The 16,065-nt window shown below is 40.4% G+C and overlaps 2 protein-coding genes and 1 long non-coding RNA gene across 3 annotated transcripts; 1 reads left to right on the plus strand and 2 right to left on the minus strand.

Annotated features, from left to right (window-relative positions):
* Positions 1–1,037: 1,037 nt before the first annotated feature.
* On the minus strand, positions 1,038–4,161 carry LOC106607910 (cytochrome P450 26A1). Its single transcript, XM_014205392.3, has 7 exons — positions 3,953–4,161; positions 3,493–3,717; positions 3,062–3,343; positions 2,798–2,947; positions 2,580–2,714; positions 2,086–2,238; positions 1,038–1,835 (listed from the first exon to the last, which is right to left on the minus strand). Exons 1-7 carry the CDS (start codon positions 4,139–4,141, stop codon positions 1,482–1,484), a joined length of 1,488 nt encoding a protein of 495 aa, XP_014060867.1. The 5' UTR covers positions 4,142–4,161; the 3' UTR covers positions 1,038–1,481.
* Positions 4,048–14,668, plus strand: LOC106607920 (uncharacterized). The gene is made up of 3 exons (XR_001329339.3): positions 4,048–4,181; positions 9,767–9,913; positions 14,032–14,668. It is a non-coding gene; the product is annotated as an uncharacterized LOC106607920 (long non-coding RNA).
* LOC106607892 (cytochrome P450 26B1) lies at positions 5,631–11,504 on the minus strand. The gene is made up of 7 exons (XM_014205371.3): positions 11,283–11,504; positions 10,435–10,689; positions 9,746–9,970; positions 9,108–9,383; positions 8,572–8,727; positions 7,900–8,343; positions 5,631–7,254 (listed from the first exon to the last, which is right to left on the minus strand). Exons 2-7 carry the CDS (start codon positions 10,636–10,638, stop codon positions 6,907–6,909), a joined length of 1,653 nt encoding a protein of 550 aa, XP_014060846.1. The 5' UTR covers positions 10,639–10,689; positions 11,283–11,504; the 3' UTR covers positions 5,631–6,906.
* Positions 14,669–16,065: the final 1,397 nt, after the last annotated feature.

Consider the following 16,065-nt stretch of genomic DNA (forward strand, 5'->3'; position numbering starts at 1 on the left):
TGACAATTGTTTTACTTTTCTTTATTGATCAGCAAACTATTTGAATAGGCAGATGAAAGGCCATCCCCAACCTCATCACTGTAACCTCAGGGCCCTTTTCTTATCACTGAACTCTCCTTGACCCTGAGGCGTCCTCTGAAAAGCCTCTCCCTCTTGATTATATATAATACCAATGGGCTGCTAATAGGTAATCTGATTGAGAGTTAGGTGGACTGATATGGTTCAACGAGGGGGCAAGAGTGCATCAGACATGCAAATGACATTATAAGTGCTTTCATCCACCCTGGTACAAAGTGAAAAGTCACATTTTCACCCACATGAGGAGAAGCAAGCGGGGGAAGGTATCTGTTTAAGTGATATTTACCTTTTCCTTGTCTTTTCATGCTCACTATTTTGCCACACTTGCCCTATTTAAAGCCTGGTTCAGCTGGTTCAGCCTATTAGCTGTGTGTGTGTGTGTGTGTGTGTGTGTGTGTGTGTGTGTGTGTGTGTGTGTGTGTGTGTGTGTGTGTGTGTGTGTGTGTGTGTGTGTGTGTGTGTGTGTGTGTGTGTGTGTGTGTGTGTGTGGGCATGCTTAGCAGGCTTGATTACAGTGCATTCGGCTTGACTGTGCAGCCTCGCAGGGTAGTTATGATGGTCTAATCATGGTCAGAGAAGAACAAATCAATAAATCAAGTATATGCAAAGCCATTTAAAGAACATCCTGAGAGCACAAAAATACTTTAAATAAACATTGAGGGATAAATATTTACTAGTATTTTAAGACTCACCATTCAGGCTTCCCATGAAGTCACATGCCTATCCTCTCCACACTCATCTGGAGGGTCTAACATCCTGTCCCTCTCTGTTTCGCCTTTGGATTCAAATTCATCACCGTTGACATTGCCTAAAATAATTTGGGGTCTTATTATGCGTAAGTGTAATAGTTATTGTAGCATGGAGTGAATGTACGCTGACGTGTGCTTGAAGAATGGGCATACAACTAGATCCATAGTGTGATACAATAACAGGAAGTGGTGCCAATAACAACACATGTATATTTCTTCAAGCAATTGAACCAACAATGATTTATTTGGGGATAGAGAAACATTTGACATGAAAACATTGGGCTCTATCAATGCCATGTCAGAGAACTTGGGAAAATTGAAATGGTTTTGATTTAGACAGATTTAAAGTGAAAAATCAACTATTCATAATAATAGTACATTTATTTTATTGAAAACATTCCAAATGCAACAAAACAGTTAAGCTGCATGAAAATGATCAAGTACAGATGAAAAACAATTACATTTCAAAATATACATAAAATTATGTCTCAAAACTATCGAAGTGCATTAACCTGAAGTGCTTCTAAAAATGTTGCTTTTACAATGCTAGTGGGGTTTACATAAATATTTCTATTACAAAATATATGTAATATACATGATACGTCTATCTTAAATATTAACAAGTGTATTTACATAAATGTGAATTTTTCATTATCAGTTGTTCTGGATACATTTGTCACCATATCTGCTAAACTTTGTGGGCAGATTGTCCACTGGATAAACGGTTGGGCCTGTTTTCATTGTCGGGGGTCCGTTTAACAGAGTCCAGTCGCATTTGGTGACCACCTCGACCAGGAACACCTTAAGTACAACTTTAGCAAACTCTTTACCCACACACGTCCTTGCACCACCCCCAAATGGGATGTAACCGAACCGGGAGGAGTCATCTGGTGACTTGTCCAAGAACCTCTCTGGCTGAAACTCCTCCTTGTTTATAAGTGTGTCCAGCACATCGTGTGTGTCACAGATGCTGTAGATGACTTTCCAACCCTTGGGAATCTGGTATCCCTGAGGAAACACACTTTAGGTCGTTAGGTGGTGTGGGTATGGCAATGACTTCCAACAATTTTCTTCCAATCATTATACATAGAGCTGCTACCATGTTGTGATGATATATTTGTAGAAAAACGCATATACTATAACAGGACATGGTTTCCATTTTGTGGCTCTCAAAACAATCAATTATGCCTCCTTTAAACGTTTAGCCTAAAATCTGGTGTAAATGTAATTTCAGATGCTACAACATAGGTTTACTTACATTGAGCTCAAATGTCTTCAGTGCCACACGGAAGCCACCAGGGACAGGAGGGTTTATACGGAGAGTTTCTTTGATGACACAGCTGGTGTACTTCAACTGTTCCAACAACTCAATACTCAGTGGTTTGTCCTCAGATTGGGCTCCCAACAAATGCTGTAAAGATATGTATATATTATAAACACATAGATAGGGGGACATGAATCTCGCAAGTGAGATGTACAGCAAATTCAATGAAATATAGCCCTAGATTTGGAAGAATATCATTTATAAATACTTTAATGAGAGTTGTGTCTAATCTTAATCGCATCATAACCAAAAAAAAGATGGGCCTCCATTGATTATTCTTTTGTTGTCATGGAAGACTTTGTAAACAAATGATTTATGGTTTCAAATCATGTTAGATATATATTGTGCCATGTCATTGTCACAACACGAATCAAGTGCCATATACAATGTTGTCATGTTGTCTTTTGATGATACAGAGTGATACCAACCTTCTCCTGAAGCTCATGGCGCATTTTACGCATGACATGTGCATGCAGCCCGAGAAACATCACCAGAGAGGTCGCAGTGCTCGCTGTCGTCTCGTGGCCACCGAATAGCAATTCTGTGGCAGACTCTTTTATCTCCTGAGGGAAACAATTAAAGAACGGTTCATGGAGTAAATGACAGTGTATAGAATCAAATTGCCAAATGAAAGGCATCTGATTACCTCCATGCTTAGTCGCTCCTCGTTCCTCTCTCCATTCTCAATCAATAACTGCAGAGCATCTTTGTAGTTATTGTTGTTATCAATATTGGACAGCTTATTTTTTATGTTTTGCTCTATCTTTGAGTGGATGATGTTGCGTGCTCTCAGACCCTAAATTGAATGGTGAAAAATATCGGTCAAAAATGTTGCTCACACTGGAGCCCCATGTGATGCAGGCCAGGGCTGTTTTATTCAATCAATCTTATCATTTGACAGACAACTTACCCGGTACAAGCCGCTGAAAGGAACATCGATTGGTAGGGAGAAAAGGTTATTTATCATTTCTTTGAACGCTTCCACTAATTCCAGCTCGTCGGTCTTTGTTTGCTCGGGCTCGAAGCCAAGCAGGATCCTCATTGCGATGCGGAACATGAGGCGCTTCATCTCTGGGTACACTAGCACACAAGAGTCGCTTTGCAGCCAGCTATGCACTGCGCATCTCACCTCCTCCCGGATCACAGGAATATACTCTTTCAGGGCTTCTCCAGAAAAGGCTTTCATGATCGCCTGCAGGCAAACAGGAGAGAGCGCTTTAAGGGCACGTTATGAGGACACAGCTGTGAAAAGGCAAGGTAAATTATAATTTTGTTTTTCATCGTAAGCATAAACTATGAGCTTCCTACACAGACATGTAGGCTACTCTACGTATTTCCTACCTTTTTCTTGCTCTTGTGGAGCGCGCCATGCGCATTGGAGAGGGCGTGCGACCCGAGAATGAGTCGCACTGATGCTGGCCACTGAGCGGCGACCAATTTGTGTTCCGACATCAGAATCTGTTTCACATGTTCTGAACCCATTACCCGCACCGTGGGACTCCCAAAGAGATGCGTCTTATAAATATATCCATATTTCTGACGTTTTATTTTTAGGAATTTTCTTCTCTAGAAATATAAATAAGAAGAATAATGGATGAATAGATACTGTAAAGGTCATTCATATAAATGGCTTGAATTAGGCTACATAACAATCTTTCAATTTATTCAATAGCATACTGTTTTCTAGTAGGACATTTGAGCCTAATGCATAACCCTAACAATAACTTATCAATAGCAGCCTGCTGCACACTGGAAATACAGGGAGGAACTGAGTTTTCAGTTTGTTTCCATCATCAGTTACCTGTAGGACCATCTGAAGCGTCTCGCCAAGGAAGGGCAGTCCCATGGTACCCGGAGGAAGAGGACTCGGACAGGTTGGATCACTTCCACTAATGACGTACATTTCCCACAGTTTCATCGCCGTCACGATCAGAAGGAGTGGGAGCAGGAGAGTGCAAAGACATGTTACGAATAACGTGTAGAAACCCATCTCGAGGAGAAGTGTAAGGATGGACCGCAGGAGTGGACTGGTATGTCTCACCCCACATTCTGCGCTTTTATACGCCCGTTTCCCCCCAACTATTTGCCCCATCTTACCTTGGGTCAGACAAATTAGTTCACTCAGAGTTCATCTTTAATTGTGCAGCTCTTGCTCGCGCGCCCTGTGCTCCGCCCACAGCGGACAGGCCCGAATGTTTAACCATTTCTTGGGTGCTCATAGGCTACCACCTATACAGTAGCCCCACAACAGAATGCAAGCCTTTGGCTTTGAAAATGACCTCTTCGGTTACCCAATATATCGTGTTCTTAATTTACAGTGTGCACGCATCACTGTAGTTGTGTTAGGGCCTACATAGTATGAGACTAATCGGGCTTGATTACTTTATAAAATGTATTATACTTCCCATGAAGAGGACACCCAGGCTTGACGCATGCGTCAGTAGGCTATGAGAAGCGTTGCTTCTGTGTTCACTGTGTATGCATATAAATGTATTGTCTTATATTTTTCAAACGGCAATGAATTCATGTTTTGTATTTAGTTTAGGCTACTCAATGGGCTTACAGTTAATTACTATATTACTTTGAAATGGCGATGCCATCTAACACTCTACAAATCACCATCCTCTTTGGACCCTGTGTTTAAAACCCATGACCGCAGCGCGATTCCAACAGAGGTGGGGGCAGTGACGCTCTATCCCATTCCCATGCGCTGACCTGCATGTGACCTACAACACGGACGGTGACATCCGTGTGAACTCCGGCGCCAAAATGTCGCCAAGTTCACTGTCCATCAAATAACGAGTTACAGGGCCCTATAGCACACATAAATAGAGAGGGGTTCGTGTCATTACAGTCTTACAGTCATCTATTCTGTCAATCATGACAATCAAATTGAGGTCATAATTATACCATCTCTCAATCTAGGCTAAATGAGATCAGGATTTCATACAGGTTTTCCAATGTCTCAATTAACCTATAGGGAATATAGCCTACAATTTAGCATAATTTCAACCTTTTTGAAGATAATTTGAGAAGGGTCATTTTACTCTGTTGGTTTTAACTTGGTAAGAGTGTGTATGTGTGCGTGTATGTGTGTGTGTGGGGGTGGGGGGGGGGGGGGGGGGAAATAAATAATTTCCGTAATCTATAGAGGAAATTCAGATAGTGAGCTATTGGTTTACCATTCTTTGCTGTGAAAATGATGCTGTGAAATATCATTGGTGTTGTGATCACAGCCTGTGAAGTGCAGCTAACAAAGCCGTCAACTAAATTGAGGGTCAATAGGGCAAAGTTAACTGGTTCACTAGAGGGTCACACTGCCATCCGAGTTCACCCTGAAGGTGTAATCTCTTGCAGGTTCAGTTCATCTTCGAGGGCGGAGCCTTTCAGATGATATGCAAATCTTCCTTTTGGTTATGGAATTTAATGTTATGAGTTGGTGAACGAAAACAGACCCAATTAAGAATAAGACTTTACACTTTACGCTAACAATTGACTATATTTCGGCATATCCAATTAAAAACATACAATATTTCATGAAAGATTGAATAGGCTTATACTGTGATAATACTGGCACAATTTCAAATGTCATATGATTAAAACCTTAACCATTTTATCTATGAACAATTTCATATTTTTATTTTAATCGAACGTGGTTAACATGATGGCAACAATTGCACATTTTGTCATGGTAGAATTTCCTATCCAATGGCAAAAATACACCTTTTTGCAATTTAATCTTTACATCGTTCTATAGATAATACGAGCAATACACAAAAAAAATACACATATTGAATCAATAGGACAAATACTGTATATACACACTCCGTAAAGGAGAAAAAGTGCTATCTCCTTCCATGAATCCATCTTAATTAACTGAGTCATTTCACAGCGCTTCCATCATGCTTCAAAATCAACAAGCGATTATTTATAAAGATGACACATGTAATAATAATAATAATAATAATAATAATTGGTTATATTCTCTAGGTAACGTTATATAATTGCATTTTGATGTATAGCCTCTAAATTTTCGAATAAAAGCTCTAGGCCTATATGGTTTGTTTTAACGGTCTATGCTTTACATTAGTTAATGTCTCATGATATCTAAATAACTAGGTATATTCATAATTATTCCATCTTAACACAGACTTAGCCGAAATGTTCTATAAATAAAGCTTATTTGTACTACTTCATTTTATACACACATAACATAGCCTACTGTTGGCCTATATCTCATTTATATCTACTCACATAGGTCTACTGCACATAAACACATACATTTGGAAGGTATTTCTAAATGTATTTCGTGGAGACCAAGTGCAAGATCTGTAAGACAGTTTCGCATTATAGACGGACATTATAGACGCACATCCTGAGCACAGATAATGTTTGTTCTGAGAAGAAAGCCCTACTCGTTCACTATTAGGGTGCTTAAAAATGATATATAATCTTTCAATTTGCTATGTTATAAAGTGAGCGCCCAGATGTCCGTGAACAATAGCAAAAGTTTCCCTTCACCTTTCCCAGTGGGTGAAAAAAGGCGATCTTGGCGATAAGCAGGTCATCGAAGGTCACTGGCAACATGCCTTGCTTCCACTCTTCAATGACCACCATGTTTCTACCATTTCCACGATATTCGGAACGAAGAGGAAAGTTTTCTTGACTATGTATTCTGATTTAATAACTTAATATTGTAATTGCGAAAAGTTCATGAGCTTAATGTCTTTAACAACACAATTCATTATCTATACTCTATCGGAGTAGGCTATCGTAATTGAAATGCACATGCAGTCCATTGACGGGATGGACTATTGGCACCGTCTGCATCTTGGGGAATGTATCCGTGGCGAGGGTCCATTTGCACGTGCCAATCACCTCAACGGCCAGGGTTTTTAATATCATTTGGGCAAGTTCCTTTCCGACACAACTCCTTATTCCGCCACCAAATGGAACGTAATTAAAGCGCCCAGTCTTGCTCTCTTCACGCTCGGAACCGAAGCGGTCTGGGTCGAAGATCTCAGGGCTCTGGAACACTGCAGCTGTCTCATGTGTGTCTCGGATGCTGTACATCACACTCCATCCTTTAGGAATCTGGTAGCCCTTGGAAGAAGAGAGACAAAACGAAAATTCAAACTTCAACACAATCCTGACAAGATAAAAAGTGGCTATTGACAAGTGAAAACCTCTTTATGGTCAGATGTATTAATGCTCTCTGACTTTCTGAAATGTTAAGGCAGTATCATCTGTATCTCACAACATATCACATAGACCATACACATACATCAATTGTAAGTTAATCAGTATTGATCAAGTTTTAATAACCCGACTAGAATACATCTCATTGTATCCATCCTTGGGCAAATGGCCTAATAGAGTATATCCAGACGGCTTCAAAGTTATTTACGCTTTTAACCGAGTGATCTCAGTTCACTCTATCCCTCATCTCAAATCATAGCCTACGTGAATCTATTGGTAACTTTATGGAGCAATGATTGGGAGATGCACTTGAGCGCACACGCATTATGGTCAATTGAAAACTCACCCAATTCAAATACTGAAATAGCGTTGTATATGCTTTCGAATATTGGTTTATGTTCTAGCCAGTTGAGGGACCAATTTCCCGACATCACAGTAGATCGAATGTATCCTAATGATGTGTGGCCTGTGTTCATGGGGTTTTATCTAAGGTCAGCTTTCATAGTGCGCTTCCGCCGTGCTCAAGAAGCTCGCGTATGATATACTTACGTCCAATTCGAATGTTTGCAGCACCGTCCTGTATCCTCCAGATACTGGCGGGAGAAACCGCAGCACCTCCTTGACGACACAGTCAATGTAACGGAGCTGGCTCAGTTTCTCCATAGTTAAGCAAGGAATATGAGACCGAGAACACCGTGCCTCTTCGTTTTCATCCGGTGCGCAATGAACAGTCCCGTTCCCATTCATCAACGGGGTGGTCTCTGCGTCTAGAGGCCGATGTTCCCCTTGTTCGACCGCAAGAGGACATTTCAGACCATTTTCTTTGCCGGAGCAGCTGTGGGCGCTGTGTGCGTCGTAGCCGAGACCCTCTGACTCCAGCTCTATCTGGGCTTTCTCCACCACAGCGGGGTGCCGCAGGAGCTGAAGAATTAGCGAAGTGGAAGCACTGGCCGTAGTTGAGTGAGCAGCAAATATTAACTCCACCGCAGTTTCCTAGACACCAGAGACAGAACACAATTAACATTTTATTTAGGCTACAATATTGGGCATTTGCTTTGGTGATCCAAAGTAAATAATTGGTCATTTCAAAATACTAGGCTATAAACTTCCAAATAAGACTATACAATGGAAACTGTGGGATGTTGTGTATTACATGTATATAGCCAAAGAAGAATGGATACACAGAACAAGACTGGGCTGTTTTTTTAAACTATAATTTACCTTCAACTCCTGCATGCTCAGTTCATGTCCGTTTTCCTTGGCACTGCTCAACATGTAATCGAAAGCGTCATAGTACTCCTCAGACTGTTGTTTCTGCATTTTCTCCTCTATGATTTTCTGCATGCACGTATGTAGGATTTCCCTGGCTTTAATCCCCTGAGAAGAAAACAGAAATCAGCATAGTCTTATCGCTATTTAGCTGCCTTGATTGGATATTTCCATCCAGTGTTTGACATTCTATTATATGTATAATTGCCCATTCGGCTGTAATAATACATTTGGATGTGCACGTTTTTTGTTATCCATGCAAGTTATTAACTAAAGAAAAATAGTTCGCCATGCCACACCATACAATATGAATTAGGCTACAATTGTTTTTTGAGAACATGTAAAGATATCGATAATACATAAGAGTTATCATTTCGGGCTTATAATTTCTCTGCATTATCCAAACCTTTTAACAATGATTAAAACATAAATAAAATATGCGAATAATTTTACAGCATTATAACATTGTTGGCTATAGGCCTACTCACTTTGCGGAGGCCACTCATAGGTGCGTCAACTGGTAATGAGAAGAGGTTGTTCATGAGTTGCTCAAAGATTTTAGAAAGGTATACTATGCGTTTTTCCTCCATCTTCAGTCCCAACAAGACTCTGACTGCAATGCGAAATGTGAGAGATTTGGCTGCGACGTAAACATCCACTGGGCCAGGCTCCGAGCACCACTTTGCAATTTCAGACTTGACAATATCTTGCAAGCGGGGTAGGTAAGTCTCCAAGGCCCCGCGGCTAAACACTTTTGCTAAGATCTTAAAGGAAAGGAAAGCATAATAAAAAGTTATCACCTGGATGGTACAAGGCACTCCAGACAACAATTGAATAATACTTGAGACGAAATTAATTCTCCCTATACTTATCTATTTATTGTCTATGCTCTATGTAAAAACTCAATAACAACAGCAGGAAATTAAAGGCCTATTTTATTGCCTTGATTTCTCTCTCTGGCAAGTAATAGGCCTATTCTGCATTTCCTTTGAAGATGCGTTCAGTTTGCAGGCCTAGAAGATGACCATGCCTCACCAAGTTGTCTCCGGCAGACTATAAGCTTATGAGACATTTTCATGTCATCAATTTTACTAATCGTTTTTACTAATCTTCTTTTCATCCTTACTTTTCTCTTCTTCTTGTGCAGCTCTCCGATAGAGTTGACCAGGGTGTTTGGTCCCAGGATAATCCGGGTGCTCTGGGGCCACTGCGTGCAGACCAAGTTGTGTTCTCCAAGCAAGATTTTACGGATGTTTTCTGCACCAGTTACCCGGATAACAGGCTTTCCTAAAAGGTGAGTTTTAAAAACGTTGCCATGCTTCTCTCTCCTGGAGATGTGGAAGTTGGATCCCTGTCATAAAACACAAACACACACAAAAGCTTTAAAGGGGGTGTTAATTTCACGTGTACTATAGAGGGCGCGTAGCCTTATGGCTATACCCGTGCCTCTTAGTTTACGCCCAGTCTGGAAGCAGAATGCATTCCTACAGGAAAGCGGTGTGGAAGTGAAGTGAAAACGTCTGTTTTCACCGCAAGAATGAATTACATGCGCTCATCAAGTCCACACATGTATAGTTCCATGGACACATTATCTCGGCCTACTGAACTGAGATCCAATGTTTTTTTTTTAAATAAGTTGTGTACTGTTTTTTTGTTTACATAATCTTTTAATTACACTAATTAAATGAGATAAAGCAACCTTTTTTTTTAACACAAACCAAATTCTTTAGCTCAACACATGCATGGTGACATACGTCGCGTAAAGGCCTATAGCCTATCTTAGAACGCTTGTAAAAAACGCAACACTCCTCATACCTGAAAGAGCCAGTGGAAAGTTTCTCCCACCAGCGGCCAGCCCATGGACCCATTGGGTAGCGGGAACTTGCACTCCTTGTCCCGCATAATGGTCCACCTGAAAGTCCACAGTTGCCTGGAGACGGCAAGCAGGATCAGGGCGGAGAGCACAGACATGAGCGCTGTGAGCAGCGCTGACAAGTGACTGAGCTCCAGAAGGAACATTTCCAAACATCCACGTGCTACTGTGCAAACTCTAACGCGTGCTTCTTTTCTCTGTCCAGGAGAGAGAAAACATTTCATTGGAAACAAACAAAAAAACGTTCATAGAGCTTTTAGGTTGAAATTATTTCTAATGCAACTTATTTCACTTGTAAGGTGTCAGACACATATTTATATGGCAAGCCTGGTTTCTGATAATTATGCAGAGTAAATTGTTGAAATAATCTAAACGAAATTAAATAGGCTAAACGATATTACATCTACTGGAATTCTCCTTCATTCCGCCTCCATTTACTTCCCCTTAAATGAAGAGAAACTGACAAGTATTCCAAAAGCTTTTACAGGTTACATGCGCCGGCTTGTCTATTTATGTGCGTTTATACAGTCCAGGGGGCTCAATAACCCCAAGGCGTCCCGCGTTTACAGTGCATGGTAGGTAATAAATCAGACAAAAGCAGGGGGATAAATTCACATTGATTGAAATACAGTACAGTTGGCCAACGCATCCAAGGCGGATGCTGACTAAGAATAATAGTCTATGCCTTTAAAAAAGTAGCCTAGATTAAAAGTGTTTGAAGCTTGAGAAAACACCAAAACACCACAGAAAACAACTCGAATATTGAAGAATGGGATGTACCTCGTCTTACCTCGTCTTAAATGTAGAACCAAGTCGCTGACAGCAGCGAGAAACTCCAAACGTTTTCCTCCACAATGTATGGTTCGCACTGCGCTTTATAAATATTGGAACACTATATGATCCACCTTCGCAGATGACGTATAACGTTGGTTTGAATATCTAAAGAGCTTGACACATCGCCAGGATTGGAGAAAAGTTTGTGATCATATAGCACTCGGAGATTGAGTGAGCGCGAGCGGGGCGTCTTTGAAAGAGCGTGTAGGGTATGTGGATCGAATGGCAGCGGATTGAGGAGACAGGTAACCAACCAATCGCTGAAATCCCTCAGTTTGACTGACTTCAGTTCACACAGACCAGTCCTCAATAGGTATGGACATGGTGCAATGCCTCTGTATTGCCTGCGTGAAAAAGAATAGATTTAGGCCAACACATAAACAATAACCTGAACAAGTTGTCATGCTTTCAAGATGAATTAAACCTGCTAAATCATAGGACTATTTATCCGAGAAAAAATATTGCCTATTTAGATTTTCTATAACTTAATCTAACGGGAGTAAATTATCCCAAACCTAGGTTTCAGGATGATTTGTCCTGTAACTTTACGCAGTTGAATTTCTTCCTATTTAATGGTCAAATCACAGACTAAACGTGTTAATTTAAAGGTACAATTGATTATTTTAGATACTATATAAAAAAAAAAGTTAAAATAAATGTCAATACATTAACTTTTCATAAAAACTTCGGTGAACGCTTTAGGCGCGGTTGAGTTAACATTCTTCTGATTATAAATGGGTTTCCTCTCATATTCACTGTTGATGAGTGATGGCTGGGTGGAAGCGTTCCCCAGAGATGCCGATCACCCGGTTACTTCAGTTCTTCCAGGTGTGTTCCTTTTCCATTCATGGAACAGAAGGAACACCTGTTGCACAGTTTGGATTGGAGGCCAAATTCGCCACCTGAATGGTGAAACAAAGTACTGCAAAATAGGAGAGGGTAGCCTAAAGTCTCATAATTTGAATTGCAAATATTTGTATCTAGTAAAAGAAATCGAAAAAAAAGATAAATGATGACATGATAAAATAGATAAATGTGTTGCAAAAAAGTCTGTCTTGTGTTTTTTATTGTGAAATGAAAATTGCAATTTTATCTTCAGGGGGATTTTAAGTATAATTTCAGACTTTGGCCTCACATTGTAAACAGTTAATTATCCAACGTTGTCACTCTCAACAGTAATTTGGTGTGTTATGACCCATTCTAGCTAAATCTATATGGCTGATGAACATGTTTGGACACTTTTTTGTATAGCCAACAAGGGTCACATAATTTTCACCATTAGGACCTGTTAAGTACCAATAAACTATTAACAGTTAGCCTTCATAACGGATGTTATAACAGTTATATCAACCATTTCCCAATTTTTCTCATAAGCCTGTCATGCACCCTATGTGGAGGGCACCAGTAGAAGGATGCACTATTAACACATTTTCATTGAGCCTTCTATAGCGAAAGCTATGTCATAGTGCGTATGTGTCCCTTGAAGTGGTGCTGCCAACGTTTTAACTACTTTGCAGATATAAAAAAAACAGACAATCATAAATTCAGTCAAAAATATCAAATTCCCAGTTTATGCAAAAAAACTACTTAATTAGTGGTTTTAAAAATAGGTTCTCTTTGAATCAAAATTCCATGACAGAGGAAGACTAATTAATTGAAATTGTGAAATTATGGCCTGGGGTGTCATTTAAATGTTTTTATTTCCATGGAAATTTCCTGCCATCCACTATAGGGCAACGCTAGCACCTTTTACCATCTATTTGTCTCAATGTTGGGGTTGAGGGTGCTATGGCTCTGATGATCGCAGGTTTAATCGCAGTGCCAGGCACTTGTTTTAACGCTATCCTAAACCTTAACCCTTACCTTAACAATTTTGAATTAATACCTAACTTTAACCGTTAGTTAGTTTCGGTTCGTTTTGGTTTAACTGTTGCACGGTTTGACTGGCAGCTAACATATGGGAAATGTATGTCGTAATTAAAACGGCAACACAGTCCATAATCTACACTGTAAAAAGGCTAACGTAACCAATTGCTTAATCAGCTTTGTTCTGTGAGTTGGTTGGCCTCATTATCATATTTCCAAGCATGCTCTATTGCTGGTTTATTTTTTAGAATTGTTTGTTTCAATACCTGTGTTTTTGCATTACATTGATTGGTTGTATAATCTTATCCTACACAAACATAAATAACATTTTTCTAAACTAATCCAATTTGTTAGTAGTTGGACTTTTTACAGTTTAAATGATTTGGGTGTTCTCAATAATCAATCTTCCCTACCCCAGCAGTCATTCTCAAAGCAGGTTGCGAGGGATTAAAAGTTCGATTTGTTGGATATCCTTACACATCACTTTGCAAGCCAGCAAAATGTGATTTTCAGGCTTGATGTTGCCTGTAAACCAGGAGTTTCAGACCACTGCCTTAGGTGTAACTAAGCCCTCCAAGAAAGGCCTTATGATACATGTACTGTATTGTCATAAAGAGTTACATTTTACACTGGGAAATATGCAAATAAGGTAGAATCAATTCTCAAGTTGAATTGTATGTTCACTCAACCTAAAATTCTAAGTTTAGCGGACTCAACTTAATAACTTAATAATATATGTTTGTTCAGTTATATACCCAAATGTTGAGCAAACTCACAATCCTTTTGCAGCTGGTTGCTTTACAATTGTACACTGAATCAACATATATATTTTTTTACAGTGTACAGACAGCACCACAGACGGCCCCACCCGCCGTAATTAAAACGGCCAGCCATGTCATATCTCTGTTGCTGCAGTTACTGTGAGGGCAGACGATTCTTTGGAGCTTGTGATGGACTCGGCTTTGACTTCTCCTCCTTTCATCTCTTAGTGGACATTTTACTACCACTGCTTCGTACCCTCTCTGCCCTCAGTGGGCGTTTGGTCATGGATCAGCTTGTGTTTGAAATGCTGCGGAAGATTCACACATATTATAGCCTTCCCCATCATGTTGGGTTGTAGTGATTACCTGCCCATAACCTGGCCCACACCCTCCTCCTGCTCTGATGTTGATGAAACTCCTGCAAGTCTGCACGCAATGTCACAACAGGGATGTCATTATGCTGTGCGTGATCATAGGTCTCCACAGAAAAGGGGGTCAGTGAAGTGACAACAGGCTTGTCATGGTAATAACAGCATGACGAGGTCATGGCTACTGTGTAATGTAATCAGCATGCTAAGCCACACAGTTGCGTTTGACATATGATTCACATTTCCAGCTTAATACCGCACCTACATGGAAAGTCCCAAAGTGATTGAGAGGCGAGTCCCATCCCTGTGCTCCCTGGTGCCACTACAGTGGGCTGCTCTATCCCCCCCCCCCCCCCCCCCCCCACAGTGGGAGGCAGCAGGTAAACAGACAGGGCTTGCCAGTAGTTATTTGGATTTAAACTAATCTCTCCCATGGGGCAGAATACTTGCCTGAGACCCAGCAGCAGCTCCCCTCCTCTCCTCTCCTCGCCACTATAACTGAGCTTTCATACGACTCCACTACTAAAGCCAGGTCAGAGTTCTGTTCACTGATTGATTTGATAACTAAGTCAATCTTTACATAATGATGGCATCACATACCAACTTATTGGGATGGAAACCACTTCCCATGATTGACTTAGTTATCAAATCAATCAGTGGACAGACCTCCGCCCTGGCTTTAGTAGGAGTTAAAATGGTGAAACAAATAAAATAGTTAGGCAAGGTGGACCTGCTAGACAAGCAAATCTCTGCAGTGTCTTGAGAGAAAGCTATAACAGCGATCAGAGTGTAGTCACTGTGACCCAGTCTCACTTTGAAGTGTGAGAGGCAACAACTCAGGCAACTCAGGGGAAGGGAGGGTGGGGGATAGAGAGTGGGGGTAGAGACATTCCCTTGTCTAGATATTTACCAAATGCCATTATTAATTTTAACAGCCGAGACAGGGAATACCAAAGCAGAAGCTGTCAGCTATTGCTGTGGGAGACAAGTAGGAACTTGTCAGACATGTGGAGGGAGCTTTTCATCCAGACAAGAACACAACACTCAATATTAGGATGACAAATGAATGTGCAAAATAAATGTTTCACCACCAACATCATCTCAGAAGGGGATTTAAAAAACAATATTTGATTCCTTACCGTAGTTTATAAGGCTATTACAATGATTGATAAACCTTATTGTTCTTTTTTTTTCAATAGTTCATTTTCATCTAATGATGATTATGCCCCAACACAAAAGGATGTCAAGAATAAATTATACCTTATATTATTTCTACCAACATGACATCAGAGTATGGTTAATAAATGATAATTGCATGACATTTGTGTGTTTTTTGTTATGGAAAAGAGTTGAAGAAGCAGCTAAATGAAAAGTGATGCAAGGGCAGTCCACAGAGAGGAAGACAGTGCAATGTAAACACTGAGGGAAAGAAAGTGAACTATGCCACCTATTACCCTGGAGGTATTGTGGTATGGGTCTGCAACCTTCACTTTGACATGAGAACAGCTACAGTGCCTCTTACTGGAGTGCTGTGCACTTCACTGTCATGGACGCATAGTTAGAGATCATCAGATTTTTTTTAACAACTGTAAAACACATTTGTGACCCGGAGGATGCCTGTGGTAGCAAAAGTACTTCTAAAACTCCTTGATATAATTTGCTAAACACTGTGCTGAAAACTCTGGGTCAAGAGAGGGAGTATTTGATAGAAATGTTATTTGGAAGAACTTGTCCTGACACCAAT

Source organism: Salmo salar, chromosome 01, assembly GCF_965601325.2.
Source record: "Salmo salar chromosome 01, fSalSal1, whole genome shotgun sequence".
Taxonomy (NCBI): domain Eukaryota; kingdom Metazoa; phylum Chordata; class Actinopteri; order Salmoniformes; family Salmonidae; genus Salmo; species Salmo salar.

Coding starts and splice junctions, on each gene's coding strand:
- LOC106607910 (XM_014205392.3), bottom strand. CDS start 4,141: ATGGGTTTCTACACGTTATTCGTAACATGTCTTTGCACTCTCCTGCTC. Junction 3,718..3,952: donor CGCTTCAGATGGTCCTACAG/GTAACTGATGAT, acceptor TTATATTTCTAG/AGAAGAAAATTCCTAAAAAT. Junction 2,948..3,061: donor CTTTCAGCGGCTTGTACCGG/GTAAGTTGTCTG, acceptor CATTCAATTTAG/GGTCTGAGAGCACGCAACAT.
- LOC106607892 (XM_014205371.3), bottom strand. CDS start 10,638: ATGTTCCTTCTGGAGCTCAGTCACTTGTCAGCGCTGCTCACAGCGCTC. Junction 9,384..9,745: donor TGCACAAGAAGAAGAGAAAA/GTAAGGATGAAA, acceptor CTTTCCTTTAAG/ATCTTAGCAAAAGTGTTTAG. Junction 8,344..8,571: donor TGAGCATGCAGGAGTTGAAG/GTAAATTATAGT, acceptor TCTGGTGTCTAG/GAAACTGCGGTGGAGTTAAT.